The sequence below is a fragment of the Trachurus trachurus genome (genome assembly GCF_905171665.1).
Source record: "Trachurus trachurus genome assembly, chromosome: 12".
Taxonomy (NCBI): domain Eukaryota; kingdom Metazoa; phylum Chordata; class Actinopteri; order Carangiformes; family Carangidae; genus Trachurus; species Trachurus trachurus.
The window spans coordinates 11,110,173-11,135,192 of record NC_139908.1 but is presented as its reverse complement, the minus strand read 5'-3'; the positions used below and the strand labels follow the sequence as shown (position 1 = coordinate 11,135,192).

General features: G+C 40.7%; 4 protein-coding genes across 5 annotated transcripts in view; 2 read left to right on the top strand and 2 right to left on the bottom strand.

Moving 5' to 3' along the window:
• Positions 1–636: 636 nt before the first annotated feature.
• btc (betacellulin, epidermal growth factor family member) lies at positions 637–6,917 on the bottom strand. 2 transcript variants are annotated; one of them, XM_083983011.1, is made up of 6 exons: positions 6,623–6,917; positions 5,759–5,866; positions 2,844–2,961; positions 2,352–2,498; positions 1,757–1,898; positions 637–1,649 (listed from the first exon to the last, which is right to left on the bottom strand). In XM_083983011.1, exons 1-6 carry the CDS (start codon positions 6,660–6,662, stop codon positions 1,647–1,649), a joined length of 558 nt encoding a protein of 185 aa, XP_083839137.1. In that variant the 5' UTR covers positions 6,663–6,917; the 3' UTR covers positions 637–1,646. The 2 variants fall into 2 exon arrangements, with proteins under 2 accessions (XP_083839137.1, XP_083839136.1); XM_083983010.1 differs by having other exon boundaries at positions 637–1,898.
• A 2,348-nt stretch (positions 6,918–9,265) lies between these two features.
• Positions 9,266–10,249, bottom strand: gng10 (guanine nucleotide binding protein (G protein), gamma 10). Its single transcript, XM_083984211.1, has 3 exons — positions 10,077–10,249; positions 9,455–9,620; positions 9,266–9,372 (listed from the first exon to the last, which is right to left on the bottom strand). The coding sequence occupies exons 1-2, from the start codon at positions 10,155–10,157 to the stop codon at positions 9,495–9,497; spliced, it is 207 nt and encodes a 68-aa protein (XP_083840337.1). The 5' UTR covers positions 10,158–10,249; the 3' UTR covers positions 9,266–9,372; positions 9,455–9,494.
• A 1,428-nt stretch (positions 10,250–11,677) lies between these two features.
• Positions 11,678–14,132, top strand: nxnl2 (nucleoredoxin like 2). Its single transcript, XM_083983477.1, has 2 exons — positions 11,678–12,234; positions 13,494–14,132. The coding sequence occupies exons 1-2, from the start codon at positions 11,933–11,935 to the stop codon at positions 13,660–13,662; spliced, it is 471 nt and encodes a 156-aa protein (XP_083839603.1). The 5' UTR covers positions 11,678–11,932; the 3' UTR covers positions 13,663–14,132.
• A 4,697-nt stretch (positions 14,133–18,829) lies between these two features.
• The window catches only part of csgalnact1a (chondroitin sulfate N-acetylgalactosaminyltransferase 1a), a 31,186-nt gene continuing 24,995 nt past the window's right edge, over positions 18,830–25,020 (top strand). Inside the window, exon 1 of the mRNA XM_083982968.1 lies at positions 18,830–18,967. The gene's annotated coding sequence lies outside the window, so the exon portion shown is untranslated. The remainder of the gene's footprint in view (positions 18,968–25,020) is intronic.

The following is a 25,020-nucleotide window of genomic DNA, read 5'->3' as shown; positions in this document are numbered from 1 at the left end:
GCATTATTGAATTTTGACCAGCACATTCTTCGAGAATTACATTAGAAACAGTGTTAGCTTCAAGGACAAAGGCAGATACAAGGTGGCCCTTCATGCGCCTGTGGGATAAAATCACATCATGTCAGACTGAGGAGGACACTGTATTATGTCCACACTCTCACACTGGAATTTGTTGGCTCACACCGCTGGCTCCAGCTGGTAACACAGCAGCACCATGGCAACATCAACACAACACAATAAAACTATAACCAAAGTGCAATCACCTGAACGTCACTTTACATAATCATTACTTAATGTTAACACTTCAGGCTCACTTGGTTGTGAGGTAATGCTCTAAATAGGGCATGTGTTGGTTTTCTAACCATGTAGCTGGCGCTGGTCATCTGGAGGATGGGTTACAGCGGAGGAGTGAACAGTCAGCAGTCAGTGGTCTTGTGAACTGGCGCTCACTGGATCGTGATGTGATCAAAACAGACTGAGGTCATGTTGAGTAACATTTCTTAGGCAGCATGGAGTCAGCCTGAGCAACTGTTGTTGTGGCACATTTGCGATTGTAACAGATTTTTAGCAGCGACATTTTTCTGTTGGATTGTGTGAAAAATAAACTTCACTGGACAGCACATGTACAGTTAGACGCATTTATTAGTATAAACAGCAGGAGCAGACTTCACTGACTTTCTCCTCACTCTCTCTCTCTAACTTCTACATTTAGATACAGACGTAACACACATACAGATACACTTTACCAGTGAAAGGCTGGCAGTTTGGAAAGTGTCTCATACAGTGGAGCACTTTCACCTCAGTCGGGCCTCCACACACAGGCTCGGCTGTTCTGCCTCTGTAGCTCCGAGGCTGCCCGGCTCCAAATATACAGATCAAAAGAGCCTCCAAGCACAAGTTCTCCTTGTCCTCAACCAAACCCAAGAGTCCAGAACTGCACCCTTTAATAATATAGGAGACTCTTCTTGGCTCTTCTTGCATTGCTAATGTTTATGAGTAACAATATTCTGTGTGAGCTTACATGGAGACATCGCAGTGCATAGAGGAGTAGGTGCACATAGCTGTGGATTTTGTGATTAAGATGTTCAAATATCAATACTGTGCATTTATGACAAAACACTATTGTGAAAGTAGCAGTAAACAAAGTAGGAATAATATGACACGAGACTATAGTATACTGTGTTTCTGGTACTGTTTTGTCTTTTTTCTGTGTATTTCTATACATTCATTGATTCGTTAATGAGAACTTGGAGCATCGTATCACCACACAGTCCCTCTCTCCTCTCGTTTTCAGCATCGAAGTGTCTCCCACACGGACGCAGCAGACCAATAACTTGATCGACTGTTATCTCTGGCAGCCAGCTGGTGTCACAGATTTTTCCAACATAGCAACAATTTATTCGGGGCTGTGCAGTCAGCAGCACTTAGTGAAAAGGCTACATGTCCCTGTTGCTCTGCAGTGTCGGAAAAAAAAGCATCATCGCCAGCCAAACACTCATCTCCAATTCGTGTTTATCATAAATCCAGGCTGGCATCTTTCTTTGCTGTGAAGTTTCCGACAAACCTCCCCCTCCTCCCGGCCCTTTGGAGGAGGCCTCATAAGTCCCTGTCCGGCACAGAGGCACCTCCTATAGCCCGCTGTCCCGTCACTGTGAGACAAAAGGCAGCAGCTGTCACATGACGGGCGAAATCCCTCACATCTAAACAAATCCCAGACCTCTGGACGCACACGTATTCATACACACACTCCTCATACTGTATTTGTGTGAGGTGGCTCTGTTGAGTCTGGGGTTAACGTTGTGTGTGTTGCTCCGGTGTCCATCATGCTGAGCTTCTCGGTCCCGTTCCTCGGCTCTTCCCTCCGCCTGCCCCTCCGCCGCCACAGTCTGAACCTACGACTGACAGAGAGTCAGACTCATCATCAACACTGCAGTTCAACAAACCTCTCGTTTTCATGTGGTAGCAGACATAGCAACAGCACAGTTTTCCAATCATCATTCATCGTCCATTTTTTAAGAAAATAGTTCCACAGTTTGGGGGAAAACACCTGTTCGCTGTCTGGTGGGAAGTTAGATACCTTTACAGCTGTGTTGTAAATATGAAGGTAGAGCCAGCAGCATTAGTTTGGCTTAAATTATCTTTGCATAAAGACTGGAGACAGACAAAGAGCAGCTACTAATATAACATTACTCTGGCTTGGCTTGACATGAGAGTCTCCTACCTGAATTATCATAAAAGACTGTTTAGTCTTCAAGATAATTGTGAATTCTTGGCAGAAGCATTAATAAATATTATTCCCAAGATGTCAAACTGTTCCTATTCTAGAAATACACATATGCACAAAACCTTACTGTGAGCAGATGCAGATAAAAACAACGAGCAGAATGAGTAAGACGAGCCCCGCGATGACACAGACGATGATGATTTGTCGTTTCTCTCCTATCCGCCAGTCCAAGTCCACATATTCACACCTGGAGCCAACGAAACCATGCAGACACCTGAGACAACAAAGTAAAGAGAGAGAAAAAAGACTTTAATGGCTTTTCATTTTCAGAAAAATGACTGAATTCACACCATTTTTCCTCGTGATCATCTGTTTTGTCTGCTCGTCCGATTATGTATTGTATTATGAGTGTACTGTACCAGTCCAAACCCATGATACTGCAGGAACATAACAAACAATGAGACAGTCTTTCTGTTTCTCTTTCATCTGTCCTGTCTCTGATGGGATCATCTGACTCCGTCTTTGATGCCAAGTTTCTCCTTCCTGCCCTTTTTATCAACAAGTACATCTAACTCCGTGTCAGTTCTAGGCCATTCATCTCCCAGTGTGCGATTCTCACCTGCAGGACGGTGCCTTCTGCTCTTCAATGTAACGGCACTCTCCATGGACGCAGTAGTTCATCAGCTCCTCAGGACATTTTGAGAAGTGGCCGCTCCACTGTCCTGTATCATTTATGTCTGGTGGAGAAATTAAACAAGACATTTTATTTATTTATTTTCCTTTTTCTTTGTCAGATAAGTGCAACATTTTGACAACAACAGTTTTGGCAGCCCTCCTTTGTAAATACATGATGATTTTTTTCAAAGAAGTGCCAGAAATTAAAATTAAAATTTCCTTAACTGTTAATATTATGTTACTTTCCAAACAGTGGTAATTAGTTGCACTGAACATCTTCAAGCACCTCTGCTGCTCACAGATTAACACACCTCTGCTCCTGGCCAAGAAATAGTCTTAAACCCTTTTGAAACTGTACCTTTTGCAGCTGGGTGGATTTTCTAACGTTTGCACAGAGCTAGGCTAGTTGTATTTCCAGTCTTTAGGCTAGGCTAAAAATATCTAAGATATTCAATGCCATGGGCTCTTGTGTTTTCAGATATTAAACCGTTTTTGGATCTGGAACTGGTTTGGTTTGTATTACAGATGCTGATTGGCTTTTCCAGTTAAACATAGATAGGGTATGTCGTTCTTGGTCATCTACTCAAACAAGTGACAACGTTTTCCTTTTCTGCCTCTGATTAATGTGCAGATAGGACTGGGATCCGTCTCCTCAGCTAAGTGATCTACAGTACTTCTTGAACTGTGTCACGTTTTATCAGCGTGCCTTTTTAACTTGCACCCTCACCTCTTGGCATGGCCTAATAGTATAAATAGACTCTTTGCAATGCGATCCCTTGAGGAAGCCTGATCATTTCAGTGCCAGGAAAAGTCTGGTGACATCAAGTTCTCATAATCACGTGTCTTATAATACTTCATTAAATGAAGTAAATAGTCCTTTTGGGACGCAATTTAAATTTCCATTCTCTTTACCTTGTCAATCTTCTTTACTCACAAACACACACACAGCTGCTAGTGGGCCATAACACTGAACTTCTGACCACCACTTATATTACCTCTCATACCACAGGCTGCCGCTATCTTTACAACTCATTCTCAGGAGATTATCTTTGAAAACGAGCTCGTAAAGCAATACTGCTGTTCAGGTGACATCAATGAGAGCGCTTCAGTTGTTAGCTGAAACATGATATTCAACTTGCTGCCGCGGCCCCATTGCTGAAAAGAATAATATCCAGTTTCAAAGTTTAGAGGGATAGCTTGACAAACACGCGTTTACATGCGTTATTGATGAGGAAGCTGAAATGAGTACAGCAGTCCATCAAAAATGTTAATTTATTCATTTTAAGTAGATTTTGGTAAAGATGGAGAAAGTATTTTCATAGCTTTTGTTCAGTTTACACTCGGCCTATACTGCTTAGCAATTAACAGTGATTTTTTTTTCTGAAAACAGTTAGCCTGCTAGGTATTTTGTGTTCTTTTAAGAAATCTAGTTTACATTAGTTTTTAATGAGTTGTCTAATGATGCCAATGCCTGGAAGTCATAAAACTTGTGAATCTGATAACAAATACCCAGAGTCAGTTGAAGCTGCCTCCTTACAAGAGTTTATACAAAGACATTGCACGAGTTCCCAAGATCAATCTATATCCCATGATGACAAAAGGAAAACAGGAAGAACCTAAAACTAAAAACCTAAAGCTGAAACACCTGAATTTGGAGGTCTCATCTCTGCAGATCTTTTCGGGCTTTGTCTTATTTGATGTTGACCATCAGTTTTCAGGTCGTTCCAAAAAAAATTCAGTTGGGTCTAAGTCATTGTGTAGGCCATGTGCTTCGGGTCTTTGTCCTGTTGGAAAGTTAACCTTTGGTCCATGATCATGTCTTGAGCACTCTGATGATGTCACTCTGGACCAGGTTTTCATTTCCAGGATTTCTCTGAACTTTGTCCTGTTCAATTTTATCCAAACCCAGACCCGTCTCCTTGTCCATGCCATCCCTGCTTCTCCATTGGGATGCCATTGGGCAGGAGATGAGCAGAACCTGGCTCGGTTTCAGAGAGTCGTGTTTTTTCGTAGTCTGATTTTGACAACCTCACTGGATGAAGTGTTGCAATGATAATTGTCCTTCTCCCATCTCCACAGAGGATCTCAGACGCTTAAGCCTGAGTGACCATCCGGTTCTTGTTCACCGCCAAGGCCCTTATCCCCCAATTACTCGGTTCTGAAAGGCAGCCAGTTCTGGGAAGAGTCCTGGTTGTTTTCAGACTTCTTCCATATAAGATTTATGGAGGTCACTGTGCTCTTGGAGACATGTTTTTGTTGCCTTCCTTGGATCTGTGCTTCGACACAATCGTCTCTCTGAGCTCCTTGAGCATTTGAAACATCTCAAAGATGATCAAGATAAATGGCAGGCACCTGACACTGAATACTTGCTGCTGAAAACTCTGTTTTCACTTTGTCATTATGGGGTTTTGAGTGTAGATTGATGAGGGGAAAATTAATTTAGCATTAGGCTGATACAATACAAAATGTAAGGGGTTGAAATGAAATACTTCCTGAAGGCACTGCGTAATAATATCTTGTGATGTGTCCTGACTTCTTGTTTACATAGTTCATTGGTCTTGGTCAGCCAGTGCTGCAAGTATTCCCAAGCCACTGATTTACTATTTAGCTACTTTTTAGGTCTTTGGCAGCTGATTTACAACTCAGTGATTTGAAACTATAGTTGTTCTAAGGAAGTCCTGTTCTCCTTTTCCTTCCTGTGAGGTGTGTCTGTGCACAGGTGTGTTCGCGTGTTTATACCCACAACCGTGGTGCTTTGCCCATTCTTCTACTAAACCACCACCTTAAACCCTCGTCCAAGCAGCCAACCATTTATGACACCACGAAGGAACCGCCCCTCACCTCCGTGTCCATATCTACCTGTGCAATTGTCTCTGTTGCCATGGAGATGACAGTGGGACACAGTTCGATTGGCAGACTCCTCGGTGGCATTCCCCTGTGCCAGGCAGTGTTTGCATAAGGCCAGAGCTGCAGCCACAAACACAAATGCACAAAAGCCCATCACGCACACACAGTGACAACAAACAGATATATGCAGGTTCACTAAGCTCAAACATTTCTACCAATTTGTAAACCACATACCACTTACCTAACAAAAACACAATCACAATATGTGTTATTGGCAAAAAATCTGGTGAGTCATGATGGCAGTGAGCCTGTATTCCCCACGGTCACGCCCACTTGTGTCACAGTCAACCAATTTCAATATAATACACACCTTTACAATTCAAAACACAACCCACACTGCCTGCCCTAATCCCTAGCAAAACACTTTAATTACAGAGAGTTTAACCTTTGATTGTATAAACCCATATGAGAGGATATTTCCAAGATACCATATTTCATTCCATATTAGGGAAGCCTGTTTTGACAATGATTAGTAATCACAAGGGATATATTGCCAGTGTGTGGACTCTTCATTCAATCATTAACCAACGCTTAAGTTGTAGTTGGAGCACTGTCTAAAAACCTGATGTAACTGCATAGCAAATCAGGTATAAAGTGTGTCAGCTATGAAAACGGTGTAACAGTGGCTCTATACTGTATTATGTCCTCAGGGAGGAAAGCTGCCAGTAGGAACATGTGTTAAAAACTATCACTGAGGCTGCTAAACTCTACTATGATCATAATAATTACACTATCATACTATAAACCAGCCCACTGTTTACAAATGAAGATAAAGACTGATTCAAGTTCAAGGATAAAAACAATAATACACCTTACCTGTTAGTATTCCCACATAGAGTCTGTACACCTTGGACATCTCCTCACTTGATGTAAGTGCTCATCCGAAAAATGAAAGTTCAGTGTCATTGGTGAGTAGAAGTCAAACCGGATCAGTCCTTTCTCAGAGGTCAACGACCTTTGGAGAAGGTGTGGACAAGCTGTGAAAGTTCCCCAGTGGCGGGTTGTATTGTGGTCCGTCATTGATGGAAGCTGAGCTCATGGTCAGGCAGCAGAGCTTCAGGCTATAATGAAAGCGCACATACAGCCCAAAGTGTCTCCCTGGACTGTGACTGGACTGCAGCTACACTGTGTGTGAGAATAGAAAAAGGGGGTGGCACCGAAACCCAACTCTTCTCTCTGCTCCCCGCCCACACCTTTAAAGGAGAATACCACTCCATTCAAGCTGCTCAGGTTGTTTCCTCGTCAAAGAAGAACTGCACCTTTGTAGCTGGCTTTTCTTTTTCTTAATGGAGTGACAGGTGGAGCCGTGGTTGACAACAAACAACCTGTTGAACGGCACTAAAGCTCTTAAGAATACATACTTTCCATAGCTCTGTTGTTTAGAAGAAGACACTGATATTTGACCCTAAGTTTTGCAGGTTCTCTGGGCCAACAGGAAGAACATGAATGCAGGAATCACTCAGTAACATCTGCTGCAACATCTGTTGGTTTGGATTCCTGCAGAATAGGGTTCAGCTGCTGGAGGGTTCAATGTGAGGTTGAGGGTTAGGGTTATTCATTTCATAACACATTATACTTCAATTGCCTGCTTTTGTTGTTCAGCTGACAAAACATATGATATTTTATACATTTAATATCATAATACATAACAGTCACATGGGCATTTTTAAACTGAATGCTCTAACTTTAAAACACATTTTGCTGATAACAAGTGCAGAGCCTCAACTTTCATCCCATAATTGAGTGTTTCGACACTGAGGTATTGTCACTTGTCCTGAGGTAAAATATGAATATATCTTCCACCACTGGCTACACTGTGTGCTGCCCTGGAAAAACTGAATGCAGATATTTATAAACTCTACTCATGACCAGCAGGTGGCAGAAGTTGACATTTTCCCCTCATGAATTTTAACATGTCTTCTAACATCTTGGTTAGATTGGTAATATTTCTGAATTCAGAACACTTCAGTTAATAATTGAACCTTTCTATGCCTCTCTTATACTCATGATTAAGTCTGCAACCCATGAAAAGAAAATATAATATATAAGAACATAATATAAGAACATGACAAGAGAAACAGTGAGATTAAAACATCAAGAGTCTGTTTATAGCACAAAAGCAAAAACTCCTTAGAGAACAAGTGTTAAAATCTGTATCTATTTATACAGCTTATTACACAAATTAAATTAACCCTTTGTGAACTGTCCAGGTCATGTCATTCATAATCTCTAACCCACTTCTTAAACCAAAGTCCAAGAACCGCTTCTATAGAAATAACATACATTACAATACATTTTCGGATGTTTCCCAATGTTTAAGACGTGTTTGGATGACTAACCAAACAAAATTATCTGAATCAACTTCTGCAAAAAGTTTTGTTACGTTGTTGTGTTGCCTTCCTGTTTGTTCAGATGTGACTGGTCTGTTTTTTGTTACCTGGAGCCTGCACCATACTAATAACCTGAAAACTGTGTGAACAGTGAGTCTGTTTCTGATGTGAACAGCATCTCTCTTCAATATTTTAGAGAAAACTGTTTTATATTTCCCAAACTAAATCTCAAAACAAATAAGTGTTCATCGAAGACTATCTAAGCTGATAACCTGATAACACTGTTTGACTAACATGTCAAATACTGCCAATTTTCTCAAACCATGTCATTTTAAGTCACAACAAGAATGTGTTCACCATCTCCTCTGACTTGTTCAAACAAAGGTTGTTGTGCAAGGAGGCATACGACTATTGAAACTCGTCCTGCAGTGTTGTGGAGGGAAAAGGAAGTGACAAACTAGAGAGCCATCCCCAGACTGGCCAGACCTCTTGTATGCTGATTTAGACTATTTCTTGGGCAATATACAGCTATAAACAACTATAAAATAAGATCCATGTTAAACACTAGTAATAAATAAAATGAACATATACTGATTTAAATGACTAAACATACTGAAATAAACCAGGCAACATGATTCATATAATCCACTTTCTATACCATGATGATTCACGTCCTCTTTCTAATCCAATTTGGCGTTGATTGAAAGTCTAAGATTATAAAATAAAGTCTAACAAAGCTTTAAAAAGCTCAAAGGCTGATTGAAGTGTAACTCTGTGAGGAGTGTCTTTGCAGTTTTGGACAGGAAGAGCCCGTTTCCTCTCTCTGGCTGAGCTCCTAACTTAGACTGAACATCAGGAAGCTCTGACGACGTGAGATTCCAGGGTGTAATTTAGAGCCTGGCTATAAACATCCGCTTTGTTTAACCCATAGATAATCACTATATGGCTCTGCAACCATCCACTGTGTAACGTTGTATCACACTTTTAACACTGCACTAGTTTTCATAAAGCATTTGAATAAAGACTAAGATGAAGAACATAAATCATTTTAATTTGTTATATAAAAAAAAGAATGGATACATAGTAAAACAAGACATTTATTCAAAAAGAAGACATTAAAATACAAAAACCGCATATAAACACACAAAACAGTAGAAAAAAGTACAAAAAAAACTGTATTCTCCATTATTCCTTCTATGGGTGAGATGCCACATGTGTCCACTTCTTCCTCTCCTTCTGCAAAGAGTGGAAGACCTTTTAAACGTAATTTGCTACTCAACAACAATAGGTGATACTGTATGTGTTTTACTTTACTTACAAATGAAGGCTGTGAAGAAGACGTTAGTGGACTCTGACCTTCACACCACAGCACAGGAGCGTGGTTCTCTGAAGGGGTTGCTGCCTGTGGGGACTCCGACCAGCAGGGCGTCTTTGCCTGCGTTCTGCAGACAGTACTGCTGGAGCTCTGCAGCCGCCTGGGACACCTGGAAACACAAACACAGATATGTCAGATATGTTTGTTTATATAGTATCAATGTGTGATAAGTTACCCTTTGTAGAGAGTTTATATGCAGTAACTGATGGATTTATTAATAGATAATTTACTGTTGCTTTATAGATCTGGAAAAAAGTCTCTATACTGTATTGCTAACTTGATGGATTACTATACGATTCTTTTATTATTATTTGTTAACATTGATTACAGTAGATATGATGTTATTACAAAGCAAGAAACTTGTGAGATTGTATTAATAACTTATTCAAAAAATTATATTTTGAGTAAAATAGAAGCAAAACAACATATGTTACAACCAATATAGTCGGGCAATGCTGTTGTTTAATAATGTAACAAAATTAAATCAAAGAAAACCAATAAAAGAACAGATTAAACGCCAAGCTCTTTAAATGAATCGTCTTCTTTTGATTATCTTTCGCTTTACCTTGATTCGTTCCACGCTGGCCTCCAGCTTCAGTTGTTCTACCAGCCGCCGCATGTTGGATAAATTGGAATTAGAGGTCATGTTGTTGGAAATTGTTTTGTGAGAGAAGAATTTGCTTGTTTGGGGGGGAAAAAAGTCCCTTCAGTCTTTCAACACAGACGCTGACTCCACTAATAGGCAGCTTAAGCTCAACAAGAAGGGAGTGGCCGGGTTTCTTTCCAAACGAACTGAGTCCTGCTACTACTCTGAAGAGACAAGGAAGCACACTGACCTCCACATGTACCATACACACTTTGTAGCTGTTTCACAGTAGGTTTGTTCACTAGATGTAAAATGAAACTGTTAACTGAAGTTATCTATATTAGACCCCCAACAATAATAGAGAGATGTTTATTTTCTATATTTGTTTGTCATTTTATTAAAGAGTTTGTTGATCCTACAAGCTCTGGGTAAGTTGTCTAGTGAGCCCTAATGACTGGATGGATGGACTTAGCCTATAACATGCCCCAAATTCATGAAAAGTATAACTCACTTTCTGTTGCCCCGCAGCGGTGTTATTTGTATTCATAATTGTTTTTGTTTTTTTTGCCTTTGTTTACTTTCTCTTTAAATTATTTCACTATTTAAATTCTGAGTTTATTTTATTGATTTTTTGATTTATTTGTATTCCCTTTGTTAATTTATATATATTCTGTGATTAATCCATTTTCTTTTCCTTTTTTTAAAGGGGACATATTATGCTCATTTCTGCTTCTTGACATGGTACCTTGATGTCTAAAAGTAATGTTAGTAACAGGCTTTGGTCAGAAAAAACAAAAGATTGAGCACAGCTGGTTCTCTACACACCAGTTTCACAGCCCTGCTCTAAACAATCTGTTTAGAAGCTTCGCTCTGGTAGCCGAGGTAACCATGGTAGCGAGGGCTTGAATATTCACATCACCCGGCTTGTGATGTAATAAGCCGGGTGAAAATTAAAACGGCTTGTTAAGAGACACATTTTCTGACTATGGCAGTTTACAAAATGTTGACCTAGTTGTCAAAACTGACGTTTAAGGGGTGAAGAGGCACTCTGGATAAGCAAATACACATACTAAAGCAATGAAAAAGTGAGTTTTGCATAATATGTCCCCTTTAATGCTTTTTGCTTTTTTATGTTATTCTTGCGACTATTTTAATGAATGAGTTAACTTATTTTATTGAGTTTGCCTATTCATTTTTCTTATGTAGGCTATTTATTTGTTTGTTTAGTTATTTCTTTATTACATAATTGTTTGTATATATATATATATATATATTTATTTATTTATTTATTTATTTATTTTTTTTAATAAATTGTATATGTAGGCTATAGTTTGTATATTTTATTTTTGGTTACAATTTTAAGTTGACTGATTTTCACAGAATTTTACATAGGCCTACCTTATCCAAAAGAAGAAAACGCTCAGGACAAACAGATCTGCGCATGCGCGAAGGTGTACTGCCTGAAAGTGTTATGAAGTGTCGTGATGCTGCTGCTGCTCCGTCCCTGATGATTAGAAACAGCCGCTGCTCTCTCTCTCTCCCTCTCTCGCCCCTGCTGAAACCCACGTGGTTAACGAGCCACAACACCGGCCCCTCGTGTCCTCCTCATTGGTCCACAGGTGATTACCCGGGATTGGCTGTAAGTAGCTTTGACTCAAACGTAAACATTGAAGGAAAGTAAAGCGAAGTGTCACAGAAGAACCAGCGTCGAGCTGTTTAAAACTTAACCGGAAGAAGAATGAGATAAAACACTAGACTTGTCAAACCTCCGGGACTGTTTTTATTTTTATTTTATTTATTTTTTTACCGTGAAGTGTGAGTGGTGCACCGCCGACATGGTGGAGGTGTTCACCGGGCGGAATCTCCTCAACAAAGACGGGGATATCGTGGATCCGGAGGAGGCGCTGAGGAATAAAGTGGTGGGGATCTACTTCTCTGCAGGATGGTGTCCGCCGTGTCGGGACTTCACCCCGATCCTGTGTGATTTCTACACGGAGCTGGTGGAGGAGGGTGAACCTCCGGCTCAGTTTGAAATAGTTTTTGTCTCCTCAGACAAGACGAGCGATGACATGGTTGAATATTACCATGACATGCACGGAGACTGGCTCGCTCTGCCCTGGACGGATGACTACAAACAGTTAGTATTGGAAAGTCTAAGTTGTTAGGCGTCTATTTTAACTTTATTTAACTCGATGTGTCAAATTAGTTGCGCTTTATTTGCCGTCTATCTCATTAGGATTTAACACCACTGTGTCTCTCCAGCTTATTAGACTGCAGTGCTCCAGCTTATGTAAAATGCTTATGAGGGTCACCCTCTCAGGGATTAGAGAGGTTTTAGTGAAGAACAGACAAAACTTCCTCCCACAGCTGAGTCTCCCAGGTGACTGACAATGATCTGTTCAATCTTAATCTTCTACTTCTTGAAAAGTTTATCTCTCTCTTTTTTTTTTCCTCTGAGTGTCCTGAGTCCTAAATTGGACTGAATCTTTCCTTTTCTTCTCATACCACAATATAGGCTAATACCACAATGAAAGTCCTGCACATCAGGTGTTTGCCAGGTAAAGGTGCAGGTTTTAAGTGTTAGAGACATTATGAAGCCAACACTGACCCCTTTAGTGTCTGTGAGTATTATTAACTCAAATATTTTAATTATAAATTAATCTGCTGATAATTGCTTTATTAATTAATTATCTCAATGGAAATGGAAATCTCAATAGATAGAGTAGGCTATAAGTTAGTGTCTTTTGGGACATATGCTTAAGAAATAAGTGAATCTATTGACAGTGAACAAAATAATTATTTATTTACAGTTGAATAACTAATTGTTAATAGTTTCAGCTTGGATTGATACTAATGACCTATAACAGCCATTTAGACATTTTGACTTAAAATACAGAGTAGTCAATAATGAAAACAGTTGTTACTTGATACCGATACCGTGATCAGTAATAGTGAATATATAGTTTTGTGTTGCACTACTGTCAACTTTACTTGCACTATGAAAGTAAGAGATCTCACTGTGTTGGAGAAGTGGCCCAGTTATTTTAATATAAAACACATAATTATTACCACTGCATTAATGCATAGTCAGCATTTAAATATTGTAGCTGGCCGCGGTCGGGCTTATCTTGAGTCATTCACCATATATGTTCATTGCAGCATTTTACACAAGACTTTTCATCCGTTACATACTGTAGATTCGATGTATTAAAATTTACACAATAATCCTCCTTAAACTGGAAATTAAGTACAAAAGTTGCAGAAAATGTAAATGCTGAAGTCCCTCAGATTTGCATAAGTACTGTGCATGAGTAAATGGACTTCACTGTCATGCATATAGTTATTTTTATAGTAAATGTGTCATCCTTGTCTCTCTCTCTTCCATGTTTCTCTCAGTGAGTTGAAGCAGCGCTACAAGATCACAGCGGTGCCCAAACTGGTGATCGTGAAGGAGAACGGTGACGTGATCACGGACAAGGGCAGGAAGCAGATCAGAGACCGAGGCCTGGCCTGCTTCAGGACCTGGTTGGACGCTGCAGAGATCTTTCAGAACTTTAAGGGTTAAAACAAGGTCAGCCCATTATTTGCAGGTGGGCTGAAGGAACCACAGAGAGCGCTGAGCAAAACCAAAGTCAAGTCTTTATGGTAAAATCCTTAAATTAAACAAAATGAGAGAGAAACACAAGACTTTGCTTCAGCTGCTCAACAGTTATGCTTTGATGAGGTTTTTTTTTTTTTTCAAAACCAACCATCCTATGCATTTAAGACAAACCTCAGGCGTGTCTGTTGTGGTTCACATGTGGAAGAGGCTCTGCTCTATAGACACTGTAGTTTCCTATCTGCTTATGTTCTCTATAAGCTAGTGCACTAATTAAAACCTACAGGTAAATCTCAATACGTAACATAGCTTCTTTACGGAGAGCTTGCCTTTCTATATATTTGACTTGTAGTTCTACTTTGAGCTGCCTGTTTATTTTTATATTTTGTTTTTTATGAGTTGCTGAGACTGGTTATTATTAAAATATATATATTCTGTGACTTTTTTCATGCTGATTTATTTATTTATTTTTACTCTGTCACCTAACATTTCTGTCATGGCGCCAAGGAGCGTAAACATATAAACAGAATAACTCCCTTTTGTCTCATTAAGGTGCTGAAAGCCCGCAGGACATTGTTTCCAGCGTGCTAGCACTTTCACATCCTTGGGCCTTTAATTGCCTTCTTCCCCGGTGTACGCTGACGCTGCTGTTATCACTTTGTACATACAAACATCCAACACGCGTTATGATATTGTGATGAGTCTGCATAGGCCTGTCTGCTCGGTCGGTGTGCCGTTAAATACTGCACGTCTTCAAAGAACACCGTGTCAGACCAGGTAACGGCCCGAGGCTTCACTCAGGGTACGTTCAGCCGAGGATGATGGTTCTCCTCAGGTAGAGTCAGGTGTGTTTATGTCGTCCTTCATCACCGGCGGGTCTCACAGGGATGTACAGAGAGACTGAGCTTTTTCTCTCTCTCTCAGATCTCACGGCTTATTGCAGAATAAAATGATGCAACTCCTCAAGGTGAAAGAGAAAGACGGAAAATGAAGCACAAAATTCAAATTGGCATTTTAAGAGACACAACAAAAGCCGCAGGAGTCTGCTGCACCTCTGAGTGAATGTGTTTGACCCAGTAGACGCTGAGATTTATTGATCGAGTTTGCATCATTATCCCAGGGTTCCTACGCAAGTATGGAAAGTATGGAAAAGTATGGAATTTGATTTTATACATTTCCAGGTCTGGAAAAGTATGGAAAATGGAAATTATTGTATGGAAATATATTTATCTGCGTTTGGTCTTATCTGAAGTTATCTGGATTAATTATTTTGTATGCACTATTATACCTAGCTACAATCTCCTGGAAATTACTTGGTTACATAATGGCATACACATTCAGAATGATGAAAACAAATGATTAATTGCATGATTTTTTTATATAATGCACAACTATTTACTCAAATATCACAAATTATTTAAATTTTTTTACCCAGAAGTCTGGAAAAAGTATGGAATTTGGAAATTTCAAATGTGTAGGAACCCTGTTATCCTTCTGCTGTGTCTCTGCACAGAGCTGCAGTTTCATAATCCACCATCTGGGGTCACTATATTGTCATGTATGAAAATATGTTCAATTATCTCAAGTCTACCCCACCAATCATGTGCTACACTTGACACAGAATGGATATTGTGTACACAAATATCGCCAGCAGTGCGATCAATAAAATTTACAATGTAATTTTCACTCACAATTGAATCTAGGGGGTTGAATCATTTTGATGCACCATTCAAAGTCCAGTTCGCGTAAAGATTATTATTGTTACAACACTTGGATGTTTCATTGTGCAGAATTATAATGCACAGTGTGACACTAGCAGACTGTTCACATTCAGTCGTGTCTTTTTATTCACCTTCCTTTAAATCCATGGATGGATTACTGAACAGGCTTACGGGGCACAGGCCCAGAGGCCCAAGGGATCAGAGCCTCAGTGAAGTGACTCTTATCATCTCTTGTTGGAAAGTCAACCCAACAACCACAAATAGATGTAAAACAAGAACAACAAGGGAAAAATGCTGACGAGGGGACTAAAAATAACAACAAGAAAAAAAAAAACAGCCTCAAAGAAACACAAGATGTTTGTAGTTGGCTGCCTCGCTTCCACGAGTCGAAGAGCAACAGCTACAAAAGAGATGAAAACTATACACAGACAATTAGAGACACAAAACAACGACACAGAGACATTAAATACCCACAAAGTGACACCAAAGATGACACACACAACATCTGAAACCCAACAACGCACACAAATTGACCTAAATTGACCTCTCTGAGGTGTAGTTTCAGGGGATCTCTAATAGGCTATATCTGGGTCCAGGGGCCTGATGCCAGTATGAAAAGGTAAATCTGACTTTAACATGTGCACATAAGATGATGTTGATGCAACACTAGCTACTAGTTGGGAAGCCATGTGATTAAACCTTGCTACACAATCACTGAATGGCCACTTCAAGGTCACAGATTAACTGCAGTTCTATTTTTGAATGTACAGTGCCACCATTATGTTTTGATGCTAAAAGCTTCTAATTAGGTTAAATTGTAATGGTAAAAGGAGTCACGCTACTTTAACGTGACTGATATAAAATATACAGTATGGGCTACGTGACATGGGATGGAGTAGGCTAAATCTCACTTCAGCTCCTCTTAATTGTTTGTATTTGCTTCCCGCCTGCTGCCTGATTGAGAGGCCGCAGAGCGCAACCCCTCGGGTCACTGAAGATTAAGACGGATCTGTATGTCGACTTCACATTTTGGAGTCAGTCGGACTTCTTGTCGGCTTCACAAATGAAAGGCAGTAGTGTTTCCTGCTGCTGTAACGGTGTCTTGAAGCAACTAACAAGGCTGTCTTTATGTGAGGGCAGGGAGGAGGGGGAGGCGGGGCGCTGGGTGGACCGGCGGACCTGCACGGAGGGAGCGCCAGCGTCAAGCTCAACGCGTTGACGAACAGGAAACTGCAGGAAAACCTTCAAAATAAGATACCGATTCATCTATAAATGGATACAGCATGTCGCGCAATATCTTTAAATTTGACATCAATAATAACACATTTTACACATTTCTGACAATGTCAACAAAAATGTGCTTGGAAAAATCATTTTCTTATGATACAATATTATTTAAAATTTGATTTAGGGTAAATCAGACATGTTTTAGGTCTTCCATTGCTTGATTTTAACATATCAAGTTTTGTTCTGAGAAGCCAGCATTATTATTATTATTATTATTATATAGGCTAAATGAATATTTCAGACAACATCTATCTTAATTTTATGTCCTGCAACCTTCAGTGCGTACAGTAATGGATCTACACCATGAGAGGTGATACCAGTGTGAATTACACAAGAAGGTTAGGATAAGACTAGATAGAAACGCATTCATCTAAACATTATTGAAATGGCAAACTAACAGGTACGGTGTGTCCACTATAACTGATATTATCCTATTATCCTGATCATATTCTTTTGTTAAACCTACAATCTTCAAACTGGGGAAATAGCTACTGCACACAGACGATATGATCCATTTCCCATTTATAATCTATCCCAGTGTGGATCTGGATCATGTTATAATATTTCAGAGAGAACACATAGTCAACCTGGTTACTCACATGTGATTCAGACATGGCAGTGTGAGCAAGTGATCTGTCTGCAGAAAAACTGAGAAAGTGCAGAGTCAGCTCCCAGCGGAGTGTCCTCCTACAGCCTGTAGTCTCCTCTCAGTGTCAGGTGCTTAATGCAGTGTGAACAGCTTTTTTTTTGACAGTGAAAGCTGGACATCAGTGGCCCAGGATGTGGCGAAGGTAAGAGCCACTTTAAAAAAAAAATCTATACATGGAGCTTTAATAAGTTCAGATTTGAAGACAGACAGCGGTGGGGTCTGTGCAAAACCCCAGGCAATGAAGCAGTAGCACTAAAGTCAGCACAAGGGTAACATTCAGCTTATTGCCTGTAACTCTTTATTGTCTCTAATAAAAACTAATTGTATGTTAACACAATGACATGAGACACTTGAACCTTACATTGTGCTGTGCTGTAGACAGAGCCATCCCTCCCGGGTTCTGACTTCATTATTGTGTCCATGTTTTATATGTTGCCTTATTGCAAAGAACATTTTCTCTTGCAAGGCAATAGATCTGAATAAAATGGCGCAATAGGACTATATTACATATCCCTCCCACTGCAAATCACATATTCTCATTTTCAAAGTGCAATATGCTTTGTTCATAGCGAAGACATTTTCTTTTACTGAAAAGCTGCGTTTAAGGGGCCAGAAATTCCCGTATAGCCTGTTTAGACATTTTAATTTCTTTATTATAACAGTCAAAATTGTGAAATGTACCTTTAAGACAGGTTGCCTTACCTCCTGGTATAAGGAGTTGCGTCATCAGCCCGCGCACCTTGATGGAAGTGGATAGGCCTACCTGTGTTTTTGTGCTCCTTAATTCTGCTGGCTCCTCAACTTTGGAGAAACTTTTAGAAAACGTCTGGCTTCTGTTTTGTTAATGTAGCCTATGAGAAGACAGAGCCGTCCAATCAGGCACGGGAAGGTTGAAGCTAGATAATAATCAACTACCTGTGGGGGTGGAAACTTGCCTTTTTCTCCTCGTGCTCCAAACTGCTTTAACTACACAAATGTTTTACTCCTCTCAAATGATAATGGTATTTGCTTCTTGCATCTCTGGTTATTGAGTCATAATCAGTGTCATAAAAGCCATTGGCTGATTAACCACCAGGGGGGTCTCCTCCCCAGGGCAAAATTTGTTGTTGTTGGACTCATTGATCGTCACAAGTAGGGTAGTTTGTTTGTAGTTCCTTCTACACTCGGTAGGCCCCTATCTTTGCATTTTTGTTTGAAATAGGCTAGCTAAATATTTTTTCTACTGTCTGGCATTTTCACATTCACAAACATTCATTAAATAAAATCACCTAGCAGTGTAGGCTATTGGTAATGAAATTAAGTGGTAAAAGAGTTTGCGTAAATTAGCCTAAGCCCAAGCTATTTTCGGATTTTCATCGAGCGTCATCGAGGATGTTCTTTTATTTTGAAAGTAGAAAGCCTCTGTTTCCGGTGTTGCTGTGCCTCTCTCCGGTGGACTTCACGTTGCTCCGCGGTACAAACGCTCACACCCGCTCCTGCGCTCCGCAAGTGTAGTCTGTAGACCGGTGGAGGTCTGCAGGACGGGACCGGGACCGGGTCCGCAGCACCGGGACAAAAAAAAAAATCACAGCTCTTCTGGAGGAACGGACTGAACTGACGACCGGGAGAACAGGGGGTAAGTAGTCCGGGTGAGAGGGCATGTTAACGGGGTACAGTACAGATGTAAGCCGCCAATACAACCATGCACTGTTAAAGAATTAGTGATATTTTAATAGTGCGTCTACTGTTTGTTTTGCAGTCAACCTGCTCATTGAAAACTTTATGCTTATTACTCCCACTTTTTTTTTAGGAACTACTATAAACAATAATTAAATCAAGTTGCATTCTTCAGATAGGCTACAGTAACACACTTTGCAGACAGATGTTGACAGTGGGAACAAACATTGGCACAAAAAACAATGTGGGTGCAATTTGTGTTTTCTGTGTGTTTTTAATTCATCCACTGTGAGTGAACACACACATTTTTTGGCACATTTCATAGAAATGAAAACAGCAAATATTGTTCCAGCCCAGTCAGGATGACAGTGTGTGAGTCATGCTTTGGGTCAGATGAAAGTAAAACATGGTGGAGTAGTGAGTAAAAAAAAAATGCACCCACAATAATTTGTAGTGGGTAGACCCAGATAATAAAATTATATGCACTCAGTGAAAGTGCAGGTTTTTGCAACAGTGTTCCTCTGCATCTCACTCACATATAGTCCACAACACAAGCACAGTGGAGCAGGCTGGAGATTTTATCAGGGAAAACTGCTGTAATCCTGCTTAGTGCATTTCACTAACAGGAACCTAGCACCCTGAAATATTTGGTTTGCGAGCTGGCAGACTTGTTTTTCCTCATATTGGAAGAATGAATCTGGAGATTATGTAGGATTTGAGCTTGTTTAGCAAGCATAGAGGAGAGGGACTTGAAAGGAGCAAATATACACACACACATGCACACACACACACACACACACACACACACACACACATGCACATGCACACACACAGTCACTGTCTACATTACTTTACCTTATGTGAGTGAGAAAATGATGTGATACACGATGACATATATGTGCTGACTGTGCCTGGAAGATAAAGTTGCCCCCCTTAAGGATGCTCAATGCCTGTGTCCTAGATGTGGTAGTGTGTGTGTGCCTTTGAGTCTGGGAGTGTAATTGTGTGTTTGTGTGTGTGTGTTTGTGTGTGTGTGCCTTCTCGCTTTGTGTACATGTGTTCTCATGTTTCACAGATCAGATAACAGAATCTTTTAGGACATTTACCCAGTGACATTTTAACGGCGCTGATGTAACGTCCCTGCAGTGCATTGATAAATTACCCCTGATGATATTACATTTGCCTTTTTGCGCATCTAGATGATGTCGCTTTACAAAAAAAAGAAAAAAAAAAATCTATTAGATTAAATGGGCACTGAAGGGTGTATTGCCTCAAGGGAAGACTGTCAATTCCACTTAAGTAAAATCAGTATAAATTGTCAACAACAGAGTGTGGAGCTGGTTCAGTTGCAGCTTTTGCTCTAAAAAAAAACATTACAAAGAGACGTTTTTTTTTGTTTTTATGTTGTTGTTTTTAATGCTTGGAGCTTTTACCTTTGCATGTAGGACAGGCTGCAGTTGTGAAATGCAACCGCCGCTGCATGGTGGTGGTTCACTGTCCGGTGAGAAGAGGGAAGTAAATGAGCTCTGGCTCTGAGTCTGAACTTGGCTCGCTCTCATTAACGTCTTTCTGGACTGGCGGCGCTTTGCCAAACGTTGCTGTAGGATAAAGCCTAGGAACCTCTGTTGCTACACAAGTGATGATGAGAGCTGCAAAAGGTGGAGAGGAGACGTGCAGCCGTGACGCTGCGTGGAGGAGGCTGAGTGGCTCCGGCTGGCGAGATGAAGCAGATGTTACTCATGGACACTGTGGATTTGGTCGTTTTTAGTGTCCAGCTCAGCTGTTTGCTCTCTTTGCCATCTCTTCTCATCTCGGCTATTTATAAGTGTTGGCTCGTGGAGGCATGTGACAAAGGGAGTGTCTTTATACAAACTATGATTTATGATACTGCATCATAACCATGCAGTGATGATGAGCTGTGTCCAATCAGGACTGTGTTGAGGCTTTTCATTGTGTTTTACTGAATGAGGGAGTGCCCACTAATTTCTCCTTCTCTCTGCACAGACACACAGTTGGAGCTGGGTGGCGGTTGTTATGGCATCATTGCTTTATCTCTCTGTGTGGATCACAGATTGTTTTTGACTCTGCTGAGAGCATCAAAATCAATGCTTTAGATCCCCACTGTTCATTCTGAATTGAAATTAGCGAAAGTTGCCTTTGATGGCTGACAGATGCTGTGTCTTCAAACACTAACGAACCACAGGCGCTCCTTCTTTAGCCTGACTGATGCTGGCTTTTTTGAGGTCAATAGCACTGTATCAGCTGATAAACACAACAAGAAACCCCTTAATTGTCATTTACTGTGACCTGGATTGTGTGCTAATGTGTCACTGTGCAGCATTGTGCAGTTGGGAAACTTGCTCTGGTGTGAACAAAGTGACTTTCTGACATGATGCAACATTAGCACTTAGGGTGCTTGAAGTGGAGTTTCTTGTCACCTGACAGAAGCCAGTCTTCACAGATAGAGATTCAACACTGCAAGTTCCTCCTTACACATTACACAAAGTCATTAGATCTGATGTAAGAGTAAATGGTGATGTAATCAGAGGACATATCTATCTATCTATCTATCTATCTATCTATCTATCTATCTATCTATCTATCTATCTATCTATCTATCTATCTATCTATCTATCTATCCTTCTCTCTCTGCTGTAGAGATGAGCCGTTTTCCGCAGGGGGGCCATTAAAGTTTCATCTGATACAATCAAAACTACTGGGAAGAAATGAGACGCTTTGAGGACCAACGTGGAGAAAGGGAGAGGGGAGGAGGAGGAGGACGGAGGAGGAGGAGGAGGAGGTGGGTGGAGGGAGAGCGAGCTGGTGGGTGGTTGGGAGGCGAATGTTAACACGGGGCACTTGTAGTGAAGTAGAGGAGCGCAGTGTTTTTTTTTAAGGGCCTTCCAGATGGCATGTCGACAGGAAGGTTCCGGAGAAACGGGCCCCTAATGAATGGGAGGGAGAATCACCTGAGGGGACAAGAGACATCAAAGAAACCTTTCTCCGCCGCGTGCTCGCTCGTTCTTCCCCTCCCACATGCCCACTTTACGCTGACTCCTCTCCTCCGCTCTTCATTTTCTCCTCACACCATATATCTAATCTAGCTGCTTAGTAGCTCCCCTCAAGTAATCTGTGGGCACAGCAGCTGACACTCTCGGCAGATTTTCTTTTCTTTTTTTTTTCCCACTCATTTTTAAAATTTTATCTTAATTAATCTCCTCCTCTCCTCTCCTCTCCTCTCCTCTCCTCTCCTCTCCTCTCCTCTCCTCTCCTCTCCTCTCCTCTCCTCTCCTTCTCCTCTCCTTCTCTGCTTCTACATCTCCTCTCCTCCTCTTCCCTTAAAGGACATTCCTCATTTTTACAGTGAGACGGCCGAAGGGCAGGTTGAGACAGAGCTGTCTTTAGAAGAAGCCCTGACATTCGCTCCGACCGACGTGCACGTAAACGCATTAACGTCTTTGACCTATAACAAATACTGGAGGGTGCGGTGAGACGGACGGTATATGGAGACCAGTTTAAACGTCAACAGTTCAGTGGTTTATCAGGTTGTTTGCAGTGATCACAGAGGCCACTTACTCAGAGCGAGTGGATGTGTTTGGGAGGGGCAGGTTACGGAGGAGGGGTGCTGTTTAAAAGAGTAATGCATCCATGCTCTCTTGTATAAACATACATGGACGTGTGTGTACTCTATGGATATGTACCAGCTGAGAGATGAGGAGTTGGAAGAAAAGGCAGAATTGACATTTTTCTAAAGGGCCAAAGCCTGTGGTTTTAGCTTTAGAAATGTTTCAACTGTTCCAGGTTTGTGTTTGTGTTTGTGTATCTGGTGTTACTTGTGTAATCCGTCTTTGCTCAACATCAAGTCTGTGTTCATTTTGGTCGAAGTTACATTATTGTGGTGGGATAATGTCATTCAATCTGTTCCACTGACTCAACACCTAAAAGGGGAACTCGCAACATTTTACACATCAGCATCGGTTTACTTAACACTGCTTCTCTGTCTGTGACATATCTTTCATGGGTATGGAGGAGTGTGAGAAAAAGCCTGTGTCATATCTGCTCAATTATCAGGTAAAGATAGTCTGACAAAGAGTCACTGTAATGCTTTTTCAGACTAGTCATTTTTGAAAGGAAAAATACAGACGTTTTTGAAAACTTTACCTCAGTTTCCTTTTACATACACTTATCAAACTGACGTGTGCTTTTTCCTTCTGTGAGGCGTCAAAATGTATGTTGTCAAGAAACTGTGTTACATATGTCAAATTTAGGATTCAGTGTTTCTGGAGATAAATGGGACCAATCTGAATATTTAATGCCGGATTTATACCTGACACTAGCAGTTACCAGTAGAGCTGTCATAAATACAGCACCTACAGCATAGACTATGGTTCAGTGTCACATTCCTTGCATGTGTTGCACATGAACTGGCCACATGATACTTCAGTTATATTCACAGTAATGGTGTTTGCATTGTTTATTTTACTTCCAGGTATATCATAAGCAACAATGGTGGAACAGATGCAGTAGAAAACAGAGCTTCCTCACACTGACTAGTCACAGTAATTGCTGGTATCACTTATAGCTGCTGTGGCTTCACAGAGGCTACGTACGTACTGCAGCTTCTTTATTACCATAACACACTTGACATTAGGGGTTGGCGTTCTCACTGTAATATAAATGGACTGGACAGAATCATACCAACACCTGGACACTGCAGCCTCATACTGTAGCTGTGGTTTTATCTTCCCACATTGGTTCCAAATATGAGTTATCAGTCTGCCTTTTTTTATTTTAGTATCGTTAAACCATATCAGCCGCTTCCTGCTTGATATACGGCTATAATAAAATATATTCTTATCTAATTTTTTCACTTTTAAAGTCAGCCGACATCATGGAAGTGCAGCACTAAATCAGGGGGGAGGTGCACTCCTTTAAAATGAATAACCTCACAATTATCAGTCTGAAACACTGACAAAACTTAATACAGACTTGGTGTTCACTGTGATGGGTTATAAAGGAACTAAAGTAAGTTTCATTTGTCTGCTAATACATTTTCATGAATGGAAAACAGTGGTTCCGGGAACAGGGGGGGCCAGTATATTAAAAAATAAATAAATGAATCCTTAAACATGCATTTGAACATCATTAGTAAAAATATATATATAATAAGTGTAGAATTTGCAGTTTGAGAGCTGAAATGTGCAAAATCACTGATAAGATCCTTTAAAGCAGAGATACAGACTATTTCCTCTATGGTTTGCGGTCTGTTTTCTCTCCTTCCTGCAGACTCTCTCATACATACTCAATTAATGCATCTGCAAATGGCTTTTGCATTTGAGAAGACTATATACTGTATGTCGTTACTGCATACATTATTCTTTAAGACTCAGCCTGAATATATTTAACACCAGCGGAGAGCAAAGAGAAACCTGACAGCAGGACTCAGATGCTACATTTTTCATGATGAGAGGGGTCACAAGGTTTTTTTTTTTTTTTCTCAGATGCTTCAGACATTCAAAGGTACATGTAAAGGTTGACCTGTGTGGGCTGGAGTGCAGCGATAACCTGTCACCTGTGTGTGATTTCTGCTGCACCAGTGTGACTGTCAACCAACCAGACATGGAGCGTAGGACTGAGAAGAAATTCATTCTTTCTTGTTTTCCCACAGCAGACGTCTGCAGCTCCCACTCCTCACTCAGTACTAGTACTACTGATACAAACATACACATATTCCCACATCAACACACACACACACACACATATACACACAAATGCCCTGTGGGCAGAAGCTGCAGCAGGAGGGGAGGAAGTGATTTTGGAGGCTGAACCAGACACTGCAGAGTTATGCTTTGGAAACATCTCTGGCCGCCAAATACTAAATCATTCTCTTTCTCCTCTCTCTTCTTCTCTTCTTTATGACAGCCTGATTATTTATTTCATCTCTCTGTCTCTCTGACCCTCTCCCACTCTCATCTCGGCATAGCTGTGTGTCTATTTCTAGCTAAGAGAATG

What these genes read in the sequence shown, in the direction of transcription:
- nxnl2 (XM_083983477.1), top strand. Translation starts at nt 11,933, where the DNA reads ATGGTGGAGGTGTTCACCGGGCGGAATCTCCTCAACAAAGACGGGGAT. An exon ending in TGGACGGATGACTACAAACA is followed by an intron (nt 12,235 to 13,493) that starts GTTAGTATTGGA and finishes TGTTTCTCTCAG; the next exon opens with TGAGTTGAAGCAGCGCTACA.
- gng10 (XM_083984211.1), bottom strand. Translation starts at nt 10,157, where the DNA reads ATGACCTCTAATTCCAATTTATCCAACATGCGGCGGCTGGTAGAACAA. An exon ending in CCAGCGTGGAACGAATCAAG is followed by an intron (nt 9,621 to 10,076) that starts GTAAAGCGAAAG and finishes TTGTGTTTCCAG; the next exon opens with GTGTCCCAGGCGGCTGCAGA.
- btc (XM_083983010.1), bottom strand. Translation starts at nt 6,662, where the DNA reads ATGTCCAAGGTGTACAGACTCTATGTGGGAATACTAACAG. An exon ending in CTATGTGGGAATACTAACAG is followed by an intron (nt 5,867 to 6,622) that starts GTAAGGTGTATT and finishes TTGTGGCTGCAG; the next exon opens with CTCTGGCCTTATGCAAACAC. An exon ending in CAGAAGGCACCGTCCTGCAG is followed by an intron (nt 2,499 to 2,843) that starts GTGAGAATCGCA and finishes TTGTTGTCTCAG; the next exon opens with GTGTCTGCATGGTTTCGTTG.